Genomic DNA, 22,173 nt, shown 5'->3' with positions numbered 1-22,173 from the left:
ATATATATTAAATTTTATATATTTTATAAAACAGATTACAATGTGTGTGGGGGGGGGTATTTTAAAATTTTTAAATCTGTTTAATAAAATTTTCAAATACACACACACAACAATGTATTCAAGTTATATTTATACATTCATCTGGTCAAATGCTGCTGCAGTTTTCTTTATCAATACCAAGAGATGCTAATACTTTCAAACTATTATTTTACAGAAGGAAACATCATAAGCACTTGAAAATGAAACACACCATCAAAGAAGTTCCCTGCAGAGATCTGTTGGTCCAAGGAGTCTCAAATTGCAGTGAGTAGGTCTCTTGATCCAAGAGCAGAGCCATCCAGCCATCAGGGTTAGACAATGTGTCCCGCACATAATTGACAGTGGTTGTCTTATTTCTGCTGTCAGTCAAGATTAAGTCACAAGAAACATCCAGAGCATTCATTCTAGTGTGAATTTAAAAAAAATATATATGATTTTTAAGTTATTTGTTCATCCTGGATCTAATGTACTCTTCTTCCATCAGTTATGACTCATCTTCTATTCTCTCCATGTGTACTGTAGACCCCTTCTACTCTGTGTGTCTGTGAAGGTTCCAGCAGTCACTGCATGCATCAAAACAGCCCAGCAGGAAGCTGTCCTTGCATTTTCTGTGCATGTCACTGGTCTGGTGGGTTGGAGGTAGTAACATCCAGAATGGATGCCACTAAATTGCCATCTCAATAAATTCACATATACCAGGACTATAATCTTTTTTTTTTTAATGTCCATGACCAGAATTTTGCTGTAGACCAGGTTTCTCCACAGCAGAAAATATATTAATATAGTCAGTAGATATCCTTATTGAGAGCAATGACTGAGACCAAAACCTGATGTGCCTAGACTCTCAGAAGCCCACCTCCCACTGCCCAGCAGGAACGGCATCAGTAGCCTTCCCCAGGGCGAGGAGGTAGCCTGGCTCCTCCCTTGTGGGCTTGCACAATGCCCAGTGCTCACACCTATTACAGCACCTTGCTTCTGTGCTTGTTAGCATAGGTTGTGAGATCCTTAGGTTAGAGATATTTTCTTCTTGCTACCCTGCCACAGGACCCTCACACAATGGGCACTCAAATCATGCCTGCTACATAAAGAAAGAATGCATGGGGAGCTCACCCGAAAGCTGGTACCAATTTCCTAAACGGTTTCTAGAAGGACAGCATTTTCCCAAATGAAGAAACAGAGGTAGAGTATGGCAAAACTGTTATGTAAATATCACAGGTAGAATTATAAAGTTTTCATTTCTGTAAGTGATTTTGCACAGCCCGTTCCAGAAAGTGGTTTTTAAGACTTCACTAGAACATGAATAGGGTCAGCCACATGCTAAGACCATAAAAGAAAGTCAAAGTGGACAGAAAAAAAAAGCAAAATAAAAATCAATACACATTATAACTGTCCTTCCCTCTTTGTTTTAGTTTTCATAAGAACCTTTAACTGTGGTGTTTTGCTGCAGGCAGATAATTAAATTCTCAAAGAGGAGGGAAATGAGATGAAGGATGTTGGGTTTTCAAAGTGAGGTGTGGCATGAGCATATCCACAGCCAATTTACAATCCAGTGGCATATTATAAAAGGAAACTGTTTTTAGTGCTAAGTGTTTGGGGACTATGGTCAAGTGGGTATAAACTGGAAATCTACATCTTATATACGGCAGGTCTATGAACTTGGGCAAATTACTGACCCTCTTCAAGCTTTCATTTATTTTTATTCTTTTTTTCAATGGAGGCAACAGTAGGATGTATCTCATAGAGCTACTGGGAAACTTAAAGAGATAATCTATGTAAAGAATTCAGTAGCCATCAGCAAGCCAAATAATATTTATCTACAGCTCATTTAAGAACCTCAGATGGGCCAGATTTGCCATCCTGTGCTGTTTTTTATTTTTGTTTTTGTTTTTTGTTTTTTGTTTTGTCTAAAGGTTTACTTGGTCATTAAAAAACACACTCAGTACTTTTAGTGCTACAGAGCCTTGTAAGATTAAATGTGTTTGTTTAATCTGTTAGTTAATTAAAGGGATGAAAATAATTGGGGTATTGGGAATAAAAGAACTGTTCTTTTCTAAGATTTCCCTATGCAGCATTAACAAAATTTTTAGAAAGTTTGAGGCTGGGAAGGACTTCTTCCCCTCTTTGGGCTTGGGATCTTTAGTGTCTGTTTTCTTCACATGTGTATCAGAATTTAAATTAAAACTAAAGGACGATCTTCAAGTCATGTTCTGATTTTCAAATCCATTGTAGGAATTTCCTCCATATTTTATTCTGTCCCTTCTTCCATTCATGGGATATTCACATTCTAAAATTCCTCCTCCATTTATGACAGTTATAATTAATTGTTAATCTTTAAATAAGTATATAAAGTGGGATTCCTCCCAGTGCAGGAATGATTTTGAGTGTTTCAGGTTCTAAAAGTTTATCTCTTCAGCTTTCACAGGGAGATATGGACTCTAGAAAATAAGTAAAAAACCCTAAGTCCAGGAGAGACTAATTGATAAATCAGAATTTTCATTGACTAATTCACAGTAAGAAATAAAACTGTATTTCACATAGTGGGTACTCAGTAAATATTTGTTGAATGAATAAGCAAGTGTTAAATGGACCAGAACGGTTCAACTGGCCACTTAGTGATGTTTCTCCCAATGGGAAGTCTACCCAGAAGACCACATAAATGTCAGAGGGTTTCATGTAAATTTATTAATCAAAGATGATAAGCATTTTGATCCTAAGTGAACAGAGCTTGATATGGTCAGCCTCCATATCAAATGAATCTTTGTCAAGAGGACTTAAACACTTGTGTTTGGTGGTCAGAAAATCTTTTCTGGGTACCTACAGGAAATCTACACTACTAGTGAGCCCTGGTTTAGAAAAGTGCTAAGGTTTTCTTATGAACTTAAATTTCTTATTTTTCCAGTCAAGTGCTCTCAATTAAACTATTTTTACAAATAGTTACTTTAAACTATAAACTCACCTGTTTACATTTAATTTCTATATTTTGTCACTCTTTTCTTAAGATATCATGCATACCACCTTGAAAATATCACCACTATGTGTTATAATATACTCTATTGGGTAGATATTTCCAGAAATGCTTCTTAATTCCAACAATGTGGCCCACAAAATCCTCCTGGTCACTTCGACTAGACTTAGTTACTTCTCAATTTCCATCAGCATCAATTTTCAGGATGTAATTTCTCCTTGTTTAGTTTCTATAAATTATAACTTTAATTACTGAAGAAGCCATTTTTCAGACTGTATTCTTCAGGTTCAGAAGGCCCTTATAAAACTGACTCCCCTCTTCAAATAAGCAACTAAATCCTTACTCTAATTTTTTTCTATTTGTCTTTGAAACTTTTATACCTTTCTTGTGATGATGCCATTTCCTTCCAAAGAATATCTAATAATCTGATGCTAACCCCTTGATCAATCAGAGATCCGCCATAGCACATTGTGATTCTAAAGTATCTTTCCTCTTGCTTCTTCATGCATTGCCCTAATCCTATTAAGCCACCACATCTCTCTAGCAAGGTTTATTTGGGATGCAATTTCACAGGCACTCACATGCAGCACCAGCTTTCTGTAATGCAGTACAGGTAGAGGAGGTAAAGGTTCTCCAATATACCTTTATCGCAGCTACAAGTGGAAAGAATCATATGACACATTCTGAAAAGCAAATCAAAATGTAAAAGACCCATCATCTCTCAGCAGGCAAGGTTGACCATCACCTGGGGCCAAAAATTCAAATAACTCCCATCCTTCCAGGAAAAAATGCTAGTGGTGACAGTGGCGGGCTCTTCTGAAAAGCACCAAAGGAACATCAAGAGTCAAAGAACACCATGAAGAGAATTTACCAACCATAATTGCTACAATTTTCGCTTGCCCTAAATAGCCACCAATTCCCCATGCCCTAAATAGCCACCAATCTCCCTCTCTTTACTGTTAATGAAGCAAAGGAGCACAAAAGTATTTCTAATTTGGAGGAGCCAAGGGAGTCTGCATGGGCCATTAGCAGCAGAAAGCTTCATTACTAGGGGAAGAAGTCTCTCCCTGAACTTCTCATGGTTTTATGTGCAAGAAATCAGAAGGCAACCAGTCCATTTTAAATGTTAACCCTTCCCTCTGCGTCAGCAACAGCTCCTGTGTACAATCAAAAAGACAAAAGAACTGCAAACCTTTCCTTTTACTCTTCTTGTTCAATGAGGTACTTTAATTTTTTAAATGCCCAAACTGGTTTTTAATTAATAGTTTTCTTTAGAAATAAAGCACTGTCAGTGCACTTGCTAAAACTTCCAGCCTATGTACCAATTTATAATACTAGCTGCATAAACAGTTATGTACTTTAGCGCCCATATACTGTGTGGAACTGTTGAATGTATGCTGTCCACAAAGGATTTGTCAGGCAATCAACAATACCAATGAGGACAACTATTAACACTGGTTTGTGTTTACCATTAACTAACTTTTCCTGAGGGTCCATATCTCTGTGTATTAAGACAAACACTGCACTGAGCTCTAAATGCTCTCAAATTTGGAACAATTGTGAAATAAACACTTTCTAATTACACATCTCCTAAGCCAGACACATCATAATAACTAGCCTTCAATAATGCTGCTAGCATATTCTGGATGTTAGTGCTTGCTGCTGATGCTTTCATCTTTTACTTCCTGAAGAAAACAAAATTGAAATTTGGAGCACAGCCAACAAATTGTTATAGCACAGTCTGGGTTGAACACCCTTTAAAAATACACTGGGCTCATATTAAGTCCTTGACAGAAAACCACCATCCTACCTGCTGACCTGCCACTATCCAGTGTCAGTTAGCTTTTTTTAATATACACTTTTTGATTGAGGAACACTTAAATATATCTTCTTCTGAAAAATAAATCTAAGAAGAGGAAAGAAACCACAACATTCAGTCTTTCCCCTAACCTTTTAATAAGCCTTAAGTTCACATTAAAACACACACACACACACACACACACACACACACACACAAAACAGGACTGGGAGGCAGAGAGGCAAAGCCATACGATTTAATAATTTTTGTGTTTCTGACAAGCAAATCCTAAGATCACTCCTCCATGACTTTGCAGATGTATATTTCCACAGGTTATTTTTCAGAGTTGGCTAAAGAAAAAAATAGTTTATTACAGACAAGCCCAAGGCCAGAATCCACCTACCACCTCTTCAAACATAGTCCCTACAGTTTTTTGCAACACATTTAGGACAATACTTCTTGCTTATTCTATCTTACTCCAATGAAGAGAAGCAACAGATGTCTTTCATCCTACCTAACATGATCCTAATATACCATTGCATCTCTTCTCTTGAATTACTGAATCTAGCTGGCATGAGAAGACCACTATTAAAACTACACGAACAGAAGGTAGACAGCTACCTGTCAGGGAAATTGAAAAATAATGTTATGCATCAGGCAGGAAGTTAGACTAAGAACCTTGTCCTCCCGCACACATGCACACACATGTATATGCTTATCTGGTGCTATGGAGGAGCTGACTGATACCAGTTTACAAGCTCATTGGCAACCCCTCTTTCCAAAGCCATGTTCAGTGACATAATTTGAGGATATCACTCACTTTGGGGGTTCATTATGATTTTAGATCTTTTTCTATTTTACTTCTGGAACTTCTGTTGCCAATAGAGGATAATGCTTCTTGGAATTTTTCTGTCTCATATAGGTATTTCTTTGTTTGGCTTTTGCTTTTGAGGAACGAACAGATATCATTAGTGATGCTGTGCCCATTTATCCCTAGGAAGTAGAGTTAGGCAATTATTAAAGGAAAAGGTAGGCCAAAATTTCCATTTGAACTCTTCTTTACTTTTGCATCACAGAGGCAGGGGGTGCCTCATACTTTGAACACTGACACATTAAGAGCAGTTATATAGGTAAAAACCGAATGTAAGCACTACAGGAGAGGATATTAAGCAAGATCTAAGAGTCAAGGTGATCAACATGAACATTAACCTTTTCTTTTCCAAGAGAGGCAGGAAGGAAGAAACAGAAAGCTTTGGGTAACAATGAATCAAAAACTATGTCCTGAATTATTCCAGATTTTATGACTACCTGGGAGTTTGATCTGGCTTAGTATAACATCATGGAACTATAAAAAAGTATTCCCTATCTTTCAAGAATTGGATTAAATAAAAGTTGAGTAAACTTTATTTCTTTACCAGACATTTGTTTCTCAGAAACATAATAATCTATAGTATTTTATTTAGCTAGTAGCATGTTTATATGTTGTTTTGTAAATCACCAAAGTAAAATAGAGACTTCTTAAAGACAGCATGTACTGAGCATGTCAGGCACTTACCCTGTGAGATGAATAATACCATTATGCCCTTTTACTGATGTGAGAACTGAAGCAAAAAGAGGTGGAGTAACTTACCAAAGGAATGCACCTAGGAAGTTGGGGTAGGGGGAGCTATGTCTTGTATCTACAAGTGATTCTTAATTACTTCTCTATTCTTCAGATTTAAAAATTTATTTCAAATATAATCATATGTCTTGACTTAATTTTATGAACATCCTATAAAAACTCAAAAAGACTGTTTCACCAACCTATAACATCTTTTCAACTCTTCTAATTCCCCACACACTCAATATAGTCAATAACTGAAAAAACTGATTTACTGTCATTTTAATAAGTCTATGACAACTAATGAGCTAGTGAGTACTACAAACCAATAATAATAATAATAATTCCCAGATGGTAATTTTGTGGGTTGACTTCTTATTCTCTCCATTACAAGTCTATACATCAATACTTCCAGGACAAGAAAATAATTGCAAATGTAGATTAATTACTGATTCAACAGGGGTGGGGTAGGGGCAAAGTAGAGGAATAATCAGTTGCTAAATAAATCATCTGGTCAGCTGATAGTCAAAAGAAAGCAAACACCCAGAGACATTATGAAATGACAATCTTAAGTATTAGGTGTTCCTATGAATTTTAGAAATAAAGACTGGAGATAGCACTTTAATCCTGGGTCTTCTGAAGAAAATCTGAGTGCCATGGGCTCATCATAAACATGTCCTAAGAGAGAAATGGGCATAAGGGCCCTAGAGGAAGAAGGTTTGGGGGAGTCCACAATTTCTTTTACTTATATTCATTTATTCAATACTAATTTTGCTGAAACCGGTTTGGCTCAATGGATAGAGCGTCGGCTTGGGGACTGAAGGGTCCCGGGTTCGATTCCGGTCAAGGGCGCATACCATGGTTGCGGGCATATCCAGAGGCAGCTGATTGATGACTCTCTCTCATCGATGTTTCTAACTCTGTATCTCTCTCCCTTCCTCTCTGTACAAAATCAATAAAATATATTTTAAAGAAAAAAATACTAATTTTATTGAATCATTATGTTTCAAAATGGCATTAGGTATTATAATACAAATACATACAAACAATAAAAACCCTATTCTTACACTGCATACCATCTAAAAGAACAGATGGAAAAAAATTTAAAATATATTTTATTGATTTTTTACAGAGAGGAAGAGAGAGGGATAGAGAGTTAGAAACATTGATGAGAAAGAATCATTGATCAGCTGCCTCCTGCACCCCCCTCCCCCAACTGGGGATGTGCCCGCAACCAAGGTACATGCCCTTGACTGGAATTGAACCTGGACTTTTAATCCACAGGTCGATACTCTATCCACTGAGCCAAACCGGTTTTGGCAAGATGGAAATTTTTTAAAGCTATGTAGGGCCTATGAGTATTGTTTAGTGCGAGTTATGGAGCCAGCACACAGCAAGGCTATTGAAACATGTACAGAAAACTCATAGTTTACCAGAGAAAATGACTTTCATGCTGAGTTCCATGGAAGTTGAACATTATGAATTGAAAAGCACAATGAAGGTGAGTGTGGCTGAGACAAAATGCAAGGAAGGAGGGCAGCGTGTTGAGACCATGCTAGAATTACAAACAGGAAACAGGTCATAAAGGGCCTATGAGATGCTTAAAATGTTGGGACTTTCTTTTAAAGGCACTGAGAAAACTTTAAAATTTCAAACAGGGGAATGAATGAAAAGCAGGACCAGATCTGCAATTATAAAGTTCAAGGATGGGAGCATAGCAAGATGACAAGCTAATAAGTGGTTGTGATTATACAGATGAGAGGTATGGTGGCCTGGACTAGGGGAAGAAGTTGGGAAGGAGAGATGTAAAAAGATTCAAGAAGAATTTCTGGGGGAGGTAAAATGGACTGTATTTGGTAGATGACTTATACGTGAAATAAGCATTTCTCAGAATCCCCAGGGGGAAACAGCTCTGTGGATAAAGACCATAAAATTGAGTTTTGGCAAATCAGGTTTTAGATGCCTATTAAACACTTTAGTGAAAATATTTAAAGCATTGTTGCTCAAGAGAAATTTAATGCAAACCATTAGCACAAGTAAAGACATAATCTTAAATTTTACAGTAGCTATATTAAAAAGTGAAAAAGGTGAAATTAATTATAATATATTTAACCCAGTGTATCCAAATATTATCATTTCAACATAATCAATATAAAGAAATTATTGAGATCCTTTACATTCTTTTTTCATAGCGAGTCTTAGAAATGTGGTGTATAATTTAGAATTGTCATATCTCAATTTTGAATGAGCCATATGTGGCTACAATATTGGACAGAGCCAATCCTAAGGGCAGTTGGATTAGTGGGTCTGGAGCTCAGTATAGCTGTAGAGATTAAATGAAGAAAACCTGGAAGCATCAGTGAATGTTAACTGAAATGGAGAAATAACCCAGATCACCTGGAAAGAGTATGACTTGAGAAGAAGGAAAGCTCCTCACAGAATCCTAAGAAATACCAACACTTAAGAGACAAGGAGGGAAGCTTATAAAGGAGATCTGGAAGGAGTACACAAAAATGCATGGCTCATGGACACAGACAATTGGGTGGTGAAGGCCGGAGGCAGGGGTGGGCTAGAAGAGATCAAAGGGGCAAAGAGGGGACATATGTATCAATTTTAGTAAAGATTTAAAATAAAATAAAATAAATTTTAAAAGAACAGCTCTAACTGACATGTAGGGGGAAAATATTATTGGGGATAGTATGCTCGTTCCATGTAATTATCCCTGTGCAGAAGAAAACATTTATCTAAATTCGGGGACGGATAAATCTGAGCATTATGTTAGGCATGTCATCATTATGAAACCTCTGGAGAAAATGAGACACTGACATATTTTTCCAAAATGAAGTTCTGCCTTACATTGGTAAGGCTAACGCCCTCCCTTTTTTATCAGGAAGGGTGAGCTGGGCAGATCAGATTGGTAGAAAGAGAAGCTGGGAAAAGAACACAATCCAGAAAGCCTGTGGCTCCTACAGAAAGCCTGGTGAGTAAGGGAGGGAACAATGTAAGCAGCTCTCATGAATGTCAAGTTTGTTGGCATTTTAACAAAGCATAAAACTAGACTCTAGAGGCTGACAATTTTTTATTCACTTAAATATTAAGTGTAATATTTAGGTGAAGAAGTATTTACATGCCTGTCAATCCAACTGCTAGGGTGGAGTCCAAGGAAGCTGTAAAACAGGCTGCCCCACAAATGTGGGTACCCATCTGACTTAAAAAAGGTAGTGAGGGGCAGGGACAGAAGGTTGCCAATGTAAAACAAAAAGCTAATAATGAAACTGGTCCATAGAGGGAAACTGCCAAGGAAAAAATTCCATTCCAATCATTTGGTTGTTCACAAAAGGAAAAGGTGGTGCCTTGTTTACACAGCTATGCCAGGCCACACTCTGGGACCTCACAGTGAGGGAGAGGGTAAGAGTGGAAAGTGAAGACAGCAGGGTGCATGTGCCATATCAGATCTCCATCAGCATGCAACCCCAAAAGATCATGACTGTGAGAGCTTTGTAAATCAACTCTTAGGGTGCTTGCTCCGGGGCAAGTAGCACAACAAATTAATCCTATCTCCCTGAAATGCAACAAAGTTTGTATCCATGCTGAATTCAAATTGCTCATTAGCGCTGACATATTCCTAATGAGGTTATAATGCTCTGGGACAAAGATCAAGTCACTCAGCACAAATGCGAGGGATAGAATCATAGAAGGATAAGGTTAGAAGGACCTGAAGGCAGTGCTTCTCAAACTTGCATATAAATCACCTGAGGGTCCTGATTCAGGTTCTCTGGGGCAGAGTCTTTGATTCCCCTTTCTAACAGAACCCCGGGGGATGCTGGTGCACTTTGACTAGAAAGTTCCTAGAGAACATCTAATCCAATCACCTTATCCTAGAGGTGGCGACTCTAGAGCCAAGAGACATAACTGAGTCTTCCCTGGGGCTAACTCAAGATAGTTGAGCATCTGTCCATAGACCTGTGGGTCAACCTGACAATTTTTAATATAATCATAGAGAGTAGAGTGACTATCCTGGTTTTCTCAAGACTGAATGAGTTTCTAGAATATGAGACTTTCTATTTTAAAACCAGGAAAATCCCAGACAAACCAAGACAAGTTTTTCACCCTAGTAAAAGCCTTTTGAATCAGCTTGGGATATTGTTTCAGGATTATTATTATTTTTTTTTTTTTTTTACCTTGTCAGTCCCTAAGTGCTGCTAAGGTAAGCACCTAAGTGTCCTATCCTAAAGCTCTCCAAGAACAGATGCTCAGTAAGATTATTTCTGTAGAGTCTTCTAACACCAGTGCTAAATGCCTCTGTAAGAGACAGTGTCCCAATAGGTTTCAAAATAAGGCATAAAAAAGGAGTTTAAAGAACACAGACAAATACATGTCATAGAAGCACATAATGTTCTTTTTAACTACACAAATCCATTTTAATTTTCCTCATTTGAAAAAAAAAATGCACCTAAGAAATAAATCATTAACTTATGTATATGAAAACACTCATTAAAACACCTTTGGTAAACATCACTAAAATAACAATAAAAACCAGGATGCATCTGTGAGAATTTTTTAAAAGTCATGCTCTGCACAATCAAAATGATTAAAAATTAAAATATATCCCTCCATATTGCTATTTTACTCACTGGAATTGGGCCCATTAACATTACATAGAGTAATACACAGTCTGGACAGCAAAAGTAGAAAAAAATTCAAATTACTAAATGCTAGCACTGTTTTTACTATGGCTTTTAAAACAGAATGTCAATATACTGATTCCATAGGCACTCAAAATGCAGACTGCAATACTGACACATTGACTCACTCTCTGGCTTAAAAAAGATGCCAACATGCTCTAGATCACATGTGTCAAACACAAGGTCCGCGGGCCAAATCCGTCCCGCCAGGCCTTGCAATGTGGCCCGCACCCCGCTGTCATCACTGCACTCCGCTGCGTTTCCATCACAATGACAGTTTATGACTGCTCAGTAAACCATTCGGCCCGAGATTTAGGCTGGATTTTAGATTTTGGCCCCTTCTCTGATTGAGTTCAACACCCCTACTCTAGATGAATCGCTTGACTTAGTATTCCTGCAGTTAGAACACTTAAAAGAAAGGAAGGAAAGAAGTGTGGTTAAATATACACAATGCATTTGAAACAGGTAAAAGAACCCCAGACACTCAACAATCATTACCTGGAAATTAAAGAGGGCAGAAGCAGCCCTATTATGCATTATAAAGATCCCAGCTGCTGACTTAATGGTAGTTTGACTAGTATAACCTTGCTCCAATATTAATAGGAAATGTATTGTACAAATCCAATAGTTCATGAAATTAACAAGGAAAATGAACTAGAGTGAAGCAACTTTGCAAGTAAAAGGAAGGCATCAGCAATTGCTTCCCTGAAGCATATGAAACACTTAAAAAGAGCTTTGAGTGAGTTAACATGTGTAAATGAGAATGGACATTATGGAATTTTTAATAGTACTTTTAATTTAAGTGCATTTCACCCAGACAGTGTGGCTCACTAGTTGAGTATCGACCCATGAACCAGAAGGTCACGGTTTAATTCCTAGTCAGGGCACATGCCCAGGTTGTGGGTTGTGGGTCATAGATGTGCGCAGGAGGCAGCCGATGGATGTTTCTCTCCCATCATTGTTGTTTTAATCTTTTTCTCCCTCTCTTTTCCTCTCGGAAATCAATAAAAATACGTTAATTTAAATACATGTTAAATTTTCTGTTGGTTGCAAATTTTTTTCAAAAGGGAACTATTAGCTCAAAATGTCAATAAGAGGTCATGGACTATGAGTTCTGGTCCAGTGATATTGAAAGTTAGCTGCCATTTGAATCAATCTAAAGCTACCATAATCATAACCTTATGATGTGACAGCTGTCAAAATTATTCACCATCACTTGTGTAGAACTAAATACTCAAAATAGAATCTAGAAAACAATTTCTCTTTTATAAACTTCAACATCACTTCTTGGCCCTTTGGCTAAGATTAAGTGTATAAACCTTAACAGCCTGAATGATACATGCATGCTCATTGGTAAACTGAAAAGTAAAGTTAATTCAACTTACAATCCAATAGACATACGATGAAGAAAAACATCTTCCCCACAGACACTGCCAGGGACAATCTGACTGAATCTGGAATTGACCAAACAAAAATCTGAGAGGGTTTCCGTAGAAGCAAGAATGTGACTTCCATTTTTCCCAGACAGAGACCCATCCAAGTCTTCCAAAATTGCCGCATGAGGAAATGGAAATGCTACCATGTTGGGAGAGTTTGTAAACTTTAACTGGTTGGTCTTCACAGTAAATCCACCTATGAAATGGAAGATAAGAGTGTTACACAAGGCACAGAAAATTATTACAATAACTGGCAGCTGAATTTGCTGGGATATATTCAGTACTTTAAATTGCATATTTGTAGTTTTGTTCAAGAAAAAAAATCATGAGTGCTTACTGTATGTCAGGCTCTGCAGTATGTACTGGAGGCACAGTGATAAACAAGAGCAATATTGATATTGCCTTCATACAGTCTGCATTTTAGGGCAGTGATTCTCAACCGGGGGTCATTTTGCCCTCCAGGGGACATCTGGCCCTATTTGGAATCATTTGGGGCTGTCACAATTATGTAGATGGCAGTGATATTGACATCTGGCGGGTAGAGGGAAGGATGCTGATTAACTTCCTTGATGCACAAGACATCCCCCACAACAGAAAACTATTCAGCCCAAAATACTAATAGTGCCAAGGGTGAGAAACTGTTCTAGTGGGAAATAGAGACACGGAACACTAATTTACTAATTACCAACTACTAAAGGTGTCTTGGTTTAGTCTTTCCATCTGTCTGCTCCAGTTCTTCTGTGGTAAGTTTAACCCCGCCTCTTCTAAGGTTTATACTTGAAGGATTTACCCTCAAAAGCAACTTTCAATCGTGTGGACAAAGAGTAACAGTAACACACATTTTAAGTATTAGCTCTAGAGCTCTACGTCTTACCATTCTGTCTCGCACACCACCTCCATGTGATTTGTCAGAACTACCACTAGTCTGGTTGCCCGGGAAGGAACTATGCAGTGGTCTTCTAAATCACACAGCCCTGTCATTAAAATCTTTACATTAAGCACATTCTCTCTGTACTTATGTGATTATACGTCTTTATTATGTACATTGTAAAGTACACAAAAAGGAAAATAAAAAAAGAATAAGATACAGATAAATAGAAGCCCTGGTGCTTTTTCACTCTGCATCCCAGTTGGGTCCATGCAGTGAATTAAGTCCCATATTCAAGACTCCATGATTAACCCTTGGCAACTTCTAAAGTTTATCTCATACCACAACCACGTGAAACTACAATTCAGTCCTATTGGGATTTTAATTTTTTTTTTTATTTTTTTTTTGCATATGCTATTTCTAATATTTAGAAATTCTTCTCGGCACATTCTCACTTGCAAATATCCATTCACCTTTCAAAGCATGACCCTGCTTAAGAGTCATCTCTATGGCCCTGGCCCGTGTGGCTCACTTGTCTGAGCATCATTTCATGCATCAAAATGCCATTGATTCAATTCCCAGCTGGAGAACAAGCACAGGTTACTGGCTTGATCCCTGGTAGGGGGCATGCAGGAAGCAGCTGACTGATATTTCTCTCTCTCCCTCTCACTTCCTTTCTCTCTAAAACCAATTTTAAAAAATATTTTTAAAAAATAAAGTCATGTCTCACCTGACCTCCTTCTTTGCTCTTTTTAAAAATATATATATTTTATTGATTTTTTTTTGTTTTACAGAGAGGAAGGGAGAGGGATAGAGAGTCAAAAACATCAATGAGAAACATCAATCAGCTGCCTCCTGTACATCCCCCACTGGGGATGTACCAGCAACCAAGGCATATGCATTTGACAGGGATCGAACCCAGGACCCTTGAGTCCTCAAGCCAATTCTCTATCCACTGAACCAAACCAGGTAGGGCCCTTCCTTGTTCTTTTCACTGACCTTTTTCAGTTTTCTAGGACTGTACTCATTGCACTCTAGTGCAGAAACCAGATTAAACATTTACTTTGGGACTTAGATCAAGAGCTCCTAGAAGAGAAGAGCTATGTGTTTTTCATCTTTGTACTCCCCAGTTCCTTAAGCAAACCTGGAATAGACAGTTTTTAAACAAATAAACAATGACTTAGCAAGATTATGCAGTGAGAAGGAATTAGAGCTAATAAGAAATAGAGTGCTTTTTTATGTCTTATAAATGATGTGAAACAATGAAGCTTTAAAGAATGAAGAGTTGTGAGTTGAAATGAATGTCATAAGTTATATTTATTCCTATTATTTACCATTTTAAATCAAATGCCACCCAAATAAACACAGTCTTTGGCTCTGCTTATACAGAAGGGGGGAAAAAAAAGAAGTAAAGTAGAGACTTGCTGATTATTCATTTAATTAAAAAAACAAACAATTATCTAAATTGATGATTCAAACCACAAGAGCATATTTACTTGAATTACTTGGTTTGGCTGTTTACAAAGATCAAATCAACTAGGTTGCTTCCCACTCCTTTTCACCTTAGCCCATGAGTCCTCCAAGGTATTTCTCACCACCTTTGAGATGTGGTTAACAACTGAACAAAAATTCCTATGGTTCTCTGTGCAGACAACAAACCTTGGGCTGTTGAAAAACATAAAGTACTAAATTCTGACTCTTTCAGTAAAGATTGCATGTATGTTAGTTTATATTCATATGTCTATCCATTCAACTTTATCCACTGATTTAATCAATGAGCCTTATTAGGCACAGGCTACTGGGTACTAATGATGAAACTGTGAGAGGAGACATAATCCCTGCCTTTGTGAAGCTCAGAGTCCAGCAGAGACAGTGTCATAATAATAGTGTGATAAACGTCATCACGGGAAAAGAATGGGGAGCTAAGGAGCCGTATTGAGAATACCTGGCCTCCTCTAGGATTTATTTTTGGTGATTTGAGCAGCAGTTTCTACTGATACAATTTTATAACTGAAAGAAACAATGAGTCACAGAGGCTTTGCCACTAGTTATCATATTTACTTGAGTGTTGGCCTTATTTACTATTTGTCTTATCTATTCAATCAACTTACCCTGTCCTCGGGAACAGCCCGAACAGGTTCTGATGGACACGCAGTCAGTGCGATCAAAATTAACAAAAGTTGTGTTAGATACCATCAGTTCCCATCTTTTGGGAGTTTTGATCCCTGCCGACATACACAGGCTTTCCTATGATTCACAAGGGGGCAAAGAAGATAAGAAAAAGAAGAGAACTAGTACAATTTGTAATGCACAAATAGAAACAATTAAGAAAGTAAAAAGACAAGCTACAGACTGGGAGAAAATATTTACAAATCATATACAGTATATGACAAAGGATCACCACATTTTTATGAGAATGATAAGTAAAAAAATGTGATGATATCAAATGCTAATGAGGATAAGGAACAACTAAAATTCTCATATATTGCTGGTGGGAGTAGAAATTGACACTGTGGCAAATAGTATGGCATTTCTGATCTATTGGTAGTTAAACATACCCTTATCATACCGCCTAGTAATTCAACTCCTAGTGTTTACCTTTGAGAAATGAAAATTATATTCAAAACTGTCAAACCTCAGAGGGAAGACAGGGGAGGGGAGGGGAAGAAGATAGAGATTAACCAAAGGGCTCGCATGCATGCATATAAGCAAAACCAATGGACACAGACACAAGGGTGGTGAGGGTATGTGCTTGGTGGGAGGAGGAAAGGAGACATATGTAATACTTTAATAAAGAATTTTTAAAAAGAAAATTATGTTCATATAAAAACTTTATGCACATGGCCATAACACTTTCATTTATAAGTATAAAATCAGGAAACAACTCAAATGCCCTTCACAAATGAATGAATAAATAAACTGGTATATCCTTATAGTAGAATACTACTCAATAATCATAAGGAATAAAATATTGTTTTTTGCAGCAAATTAAATAAATTCCCTAAGGCATCTGGGAGTGAGAGAAGCTGGTGCCAAAGGTTTCACACTATCTGACTCCATTTATGTGAATGATTGCTGAAAAGACAGAGAATAGATGAGCGATTCCCAGGGGTTGATGTGAGAGGAGGACATGGATACAAAGAACGGGCTGGAGGGAGTTTATGGGGCTGATGCAACTGTTCTGCATCTTGATTGTGGTGGTGGTTACACCAATCTATACATATGTTAAAAAAATGGACATTATACATTAAAAAAAAAGTTAGGCCCTTGCTGGTTTTGCTCAGTGGATAGAGCCCATAGACTGAAGGATCTCAGGATCAATTCTGGTCAAGGGCAAGTACCTCAATTGCAGGCTCTTACCCTGGGGAGTACAGGAGGCAATCAGTCCATATGTCTCTCTCACATTAACGTTTTCTCTGTTTCTCCTCCTCCCTTCTACTCTCTCTAAAAAGTCAATGGAAAAAAATATCCTGGGGTAAGGATTAACAACAACTACAAAAAAGTCAGTTTTAATGTATGTTAATATAAAAATTAAAATTTGAAAACCTAAAAAAAAAAAATTGCTTCCAGGATTAAACCACAAAATTTCTTCAGCAAACTCCATCTAATCAAGTTATTAGTGCTCCATTGTACATTTGAGGGTCACCAGAAATTTTCAGGGACTTCCAACAGGAAAGAGTGACAGAAACAAACAGAAGAAAAACAATAGAGACAAAGCCAGTATAGAAATCAGAAGAAAACTTAAAATATCACCATCAATAACCACAAAGAAATAAATATTCTATATCCATGAAACAAGAAGAAGCCAAAGAAAAGAAGGTGGGGGTCAGAAAGGAAAAGAGAATGAAAATAGAACAGAAATAACAAATTCAATAAGAAAAATTACAGGGTAGCCTAAAATACAGTTGGGAAATCAGAGAGAATTTTAAGATTAGAAAGCTAATTTAGGAGGTCCGATATCCAAATAACAATAGTTTTCCAATAAATAAATAAATAAATAAATAAATAAATAAATACATACATACATACATACATACATACATAAATAGGAGAGAATTATAAAATTCTCAAATAAATAAAACTGAAGGTTGTCACTTAGTGCCTAACACCATGGATAAAACAAAAAGCCACACAAGGTACATCATATTGAAGTTTCAAAACATCAGGAACAAGGACAAGATCCTAAAAGTGTCCAAAAAAGGAAACTAAAAGGTTATACATAAAAGACCTAGAATTAGCCCCACAGGTGTGGCAGGGGATTGAGCATCATCCCATGGCCCAAGGAGTCCCCTGTTTGATTCCCGTCAGGGCACATGCCAGGGTTGCGATTCAATCCTCAGTAAGGGGCATGCAGGAGGCAGCAGATCAATGAATGCTTCTATCTCTCCCTCTCCTTTCCTCTATTTAAAAATCAATAAAAACATATTTTTAAAAAATATCTAGAATTAGAGGACCTTAAAACTATTTAACCTCAAGACTAGAAGCTAGAAAATACTGAAACATTGCCTTCACAATCCAGGACTGCTGGCTCCCAACTGCTCGCCTGCCTGCCTTCCTGATTGCCCCTAACCACTTCTGCCTGCCAGCCTGATCACCCCCTAACCACTCCCATGCCAGCCTGATTGATGTCTAACTGCTCCCCTGCCAGCCTGTTTGCCTCCGCCTTCCCTTCTCTGCCCACCTGGTCGCCTCTAAATGCCCTCCCCTGCAGGGTTGATCACCCCCAACTACCCTCCTTTGCAGGCCTGATGCCTCCCAACTGCCCTCCCCTGCTGGCCATCTTGTGGTGGCCATCTTGTGTTCACATGGGGGCAGGATCTTTGACCACATGGGGGCAGCCATCTTGTGTGTTTGAATGATGCTCAATCTGCATATTGCTCTTTTATTAGTTAGGATAGAGGCCTGGTGCATGGATAGGGGCCCGCTGGTTTGCCCTGAAGGGTATCCCAGATCAGGGTGGGGGGTTCCCTTGGGGCATGGGGTGGCCTGGGCGAGGGGGCTGTGTTGGTTGCAGGCCATCCATGCCCCCTGGAGACCCAAGTGGATGCCCTAGTATCTGCAACATATTTACCTTCTACAGTTAAAACTTTATAGCCTGGAGCGGAGCCAGGCCTCCTGCTCACTCTGTGGCTGGCAGCCATTTCTGTTTGGATTTGTTTACCTTCTATAATTGAAACTTTGTAGCCTTGAGTGGGGGCCTAAGTCTGCAAGGGCAGGCAGAAAGCTTGGCTTCCTCCATTGCCTGGGAAACCTAAGCCTCCTCCTGCTCTCTGTGGCTATAGCCATCTTGGTTGGGTTCATTTGCATACTCACTCTGATTGGCTGGTGGGCATCGCTGGTGGATGTGGCTTGTGGGTGTAGCAGAGTGATGGTTGATTTGCATATCACACTTTTATTGTGTAGGCTAAAACTTTTTTATAGTATTTTGTTCCACTGTTTAAAATAAATGTAATACACAAGATGTGAAGATAAAGAAAGAAAAGTGTTTGAAGTCCTTGCATTGCTCAGGTAAAAATAACAGTGCTGATGTAATTTAGATTTTTAAGACAAGCAGGCAAGTTAAATTTTTAAATCCAATGGTGAACATAATTATATAGAATGAATAACTTTAAAATGAATATATATATTATATATATATTATATATATATATAATATATATAATATATATATAATATATATATATAAAATACTATTCAGTGCAACACAAATCAAGTCTAAAAGCATTGCAAACAGGAAGTACAAAATGAGATGGTAGAAATAAATGCAAAAGTATAGGAGACATCAGTGTGTGGATGGTAACTGAAATCACTAGAGAAAATGAGGTTTCTCTCAGGGAGAGCAAGTATATTGAGATGAGAAGGGCCTCTAGACCAGACTTTAGAGAAACAAAAAAATGAAAAGCCTAAATTGAGGAAGATAAATCCACCAGTGAAACTGGGGAGGAACCCCCAGAGAAATAGTAGGAAAAATTAACTAAGCCCATTTGCATTTCTCTGAATAAAGTGAACATAATATATATCCAAAAAAAGATATTATTGAGAATTTGAAAGGGGGGTGCTAGTTGGATAACTGGTTTAAACAAACTGAACAACCAAACTAGGATGGACAGTATAGTGATGATAGAGTGTGTCACTTTGTCTTGTATATTAAAGCCACCCTCACTGAAAATTACTCTACTCATCTCAATATAAAGGTAATATTGGGTGTGAGAGTATCAACATATACACTAACCAGAGGCCCAATGCACAAAATTCGTGTAAGGTAGGCCTTCCTTCCCCCAGGTGTCAGCTCCAGTTTCCCTCTGACACCCAGACCCAGGCTTTCCTCTGGCTGTTGACAGGCATCTGGGACCCAGGCTTCCCTCAGAGCCTGGCTTTGTCTGGAAAGACATCCGGTCTAATTAGCATATTACACTTTTATTATTATAGACTTGAGGCCTGATGCATGAAATTCGTGCATGGGGGTGGGGGTGGGGGTGGGAGGAGCCCTCAGCCCAGCCTGCACCTTCTCCAATCCAGGACCTCTTGGGGGATGTCTGACTGTCATCCCTCTCACAATCCAGGACCACTAGCTCCTAACTGCTCACTTGCCTGCCTGCCTGCCTGATTGCCCCAACTGCCTCCCTCCCTTGCTGGCAGGTCACCCCTATCTGCCCCCCCTGCTAACCTGGTCACCTCAAACTGCCCCCCTTGCCAGCCTGGTCAACCCTAACTGCCCCCTGCTGGCCTGATCACCCCTTACTATCCCCCCTGCTGCCAGGTCACCCCAACTGCCTCCCCATCGGCCTGGTCACCCCACGCGGCCTGCTGCTCAGTATTTTGGTCATCCCTCACTAACCCCCCTGCTGGCCTGGTCACCCCACACAGCCTGCTGTTCAGTCATCCATCTGATTGTTTCAGTCATGGTGGCCGCTGGCTTTTATATATTAAGATATGCTAGTTATAGGCAAAAAATAATAGTAATTCTTTCCAATGATAACAAGGATTTCAAGAAACTAATGTTTGTTTTAGAATATGATTCACTGATAATAGTGTGCCACCCATTATATGTGGGTGGAAGGTCTAAGAATAATAGGCCAAATTCTTGGAAATCTTATTACCGAAAGAAATGGCAGGCACAGAAGATGGAAGCTAATATCAGTTCCACAACCACAAAGGTCATGTCTCTCTCTCTCTCTCTCTCTCTCTCTCTCTCTCTCTCTCTCTCTCTCTCTCTTGACATAATTTAAATAACTGACACAGTTTCTTATGCCAATAAAATCTTCCCAAATAAATCTAAACATTATTGTGTTAAATAAAGATTTAGAGATATGGCTCTTGTTTGTTTTTCACCTTAGGAGTCTACAGAGCCTATCATGTGTTAAAATATGACATGAAATTCAGGGGGTGAGAGATGTGATAAACAGTGTTCCCTAAATATTATTAACCTAAGAATTTCGTTTTCTTAGACTAGTCTTGGGGCTAGTCTTCCATGGAAGACACTTGAGGAAATATTGGCATAGATACTAAGACGTGCTCATTGCCAAAGCTATTTTCCATGTGTAACTGAGAAAGTATTTGACCAGGAGTGGGAGGATATCCAAGTGGTCCTACCTCCACACTACTAGGCATGGATCTTAGGCTTTCACTTGATTTCCTAAAACCCCCATTTCTTTACCTGTAAGTTCAAAAGTTCTAACTACATTAACACTAAGGTAATATTTAGCTCTAAAATGACATGGTTTTAATATTTGGATGCCTAACCAGGATCTAGATCTCCCCTATAACCAAGTGTTTGACATTTCCCATGCAAAGACTTTTCTCCTACACTTACTTGTTAGGAGACTAAGAGGCCTTCAGCTGTATTGCAGCCCCAGTGAATCCCATCTCAGGGATATGGTTATTTTTATTATGTCATGATAACCATCCTTTTGTCAAAATTTATATCTTAATTTATGTCACTCACCCATTGATTATGATGTCTACTTAGCATCAATTAAGATGTTATTACATTAATTTACCAGGACACTTACTCAGCTTGATGGACATTTGGTTTTTAGCATCTCCTCAAAAGTTATTTTGGAAACATTTAAGAGCCTTTGAACTATAGTATGTCAGTAATATGTCAGAGATATATATGTCAGAGATATTCCCCTCATGGAAAGGATGGCTCAAAAGAGGTTTAACTAAGTAAGTTTGAGAATTAAACATAGAAAAATGTAGGTTAGAAACAAAAGGATTTTTTTAAAATCTTAATACTTATATCTAGAGCTACGAAATAATTTTCAAGGAAGTACAAAAGTTAATAATTATCATGTAAATTTCAACTGGCCAAAGCATTCAGGAACATAGAGAAGAGAATGCTCTTTCCTTGGTTCTCAGAAGCACCTTAGTTCCCTTCAACCTGTGATTATTATGGCAACACTTATGCATGTACCTCTTTCAAAACAAGAACTGAGGGGACCCATTATAGGTCTGAAGCCTTACTGAGACAACCATGGTCTTCCCTGGAGGAGAAGAGGTACTTTTCTTCTCCTTGCCTCATCTACAGCATGGTATCCTGGCCTTGCAGTGCTACAGATGTGGTCTACAGTCTTATGTTTATCATGTAGAAACCAGAAGAAAGAAAGAAGGGAGGAGGGAGGAAGGAGGAGGGAGGAAGGAGGAGGGAGGGGGAAGGAGGGAGGAGGGAGGAGGGAGAAGAAGAAGAAGGAGGACGAGGAGGACAACAGGCAAAAATGAAGTCACTTTCGCTTAGCCAAGTCACCAAACCAAAGCTAATAATTAACCTAACTGCAGTTTC

At 38.4% G+C, this 22,173-nt stretch overlaps 1 protein-coding gene across 3 annotated transcripts in view; it reads right to left on the bottom strand.

The window, feature by feature from the left end:
* Positions 1–22,173, bottom strand: part of PKHD1 (PKHD1 ciliary IPT domain containing fibrocystin/polyductin) — a 385,065-nt gene that overhangs the window by 178,271 nt on the left and 184,621 nt on the right. For all 3 annotated transcript variants that reach the window (XM_036415099.2, XM_045572881.1, XM_045572882.1), the window contains exons 47-49: positions 15,503–15,638; positions 12,473–12,719; positions 251–443 (exon numbers count right to left, since the gene is read on the bottom strand). In XM_036415099.2, the coding sequence (XP_036270992.1) occupies positions 251–443; positions 12,473–12,719; positions 15,503–15,638 (576 nt within the window). The remainder of the gene's footprint in view (positions 1–250; positions 444–12,472; positions 12,720–15,502; positions 15,639–22,173) is intronic.

Source organism: Pipistrellus kuhlii, unplaced genomic scaffold (genome assembly GCF_014108245.1).
Source record: "Pipistrellus kuhlii isolate mPipKuh1 unplaced genomic scaffold, mPipKuh1.p scaffold_m20_p_5, whole genome shotgun sequence".
Classification (NCBI taxonomy): Eukaryota; Metazoa; Chordata; class Mammalia; order Chiroptera; family Vespertilionidae; genus Pipistrellus; species Pipistrellus kuhlii.
This window is presented reverse-complemented; position numbering and strand designations above follow the sequence as displayed.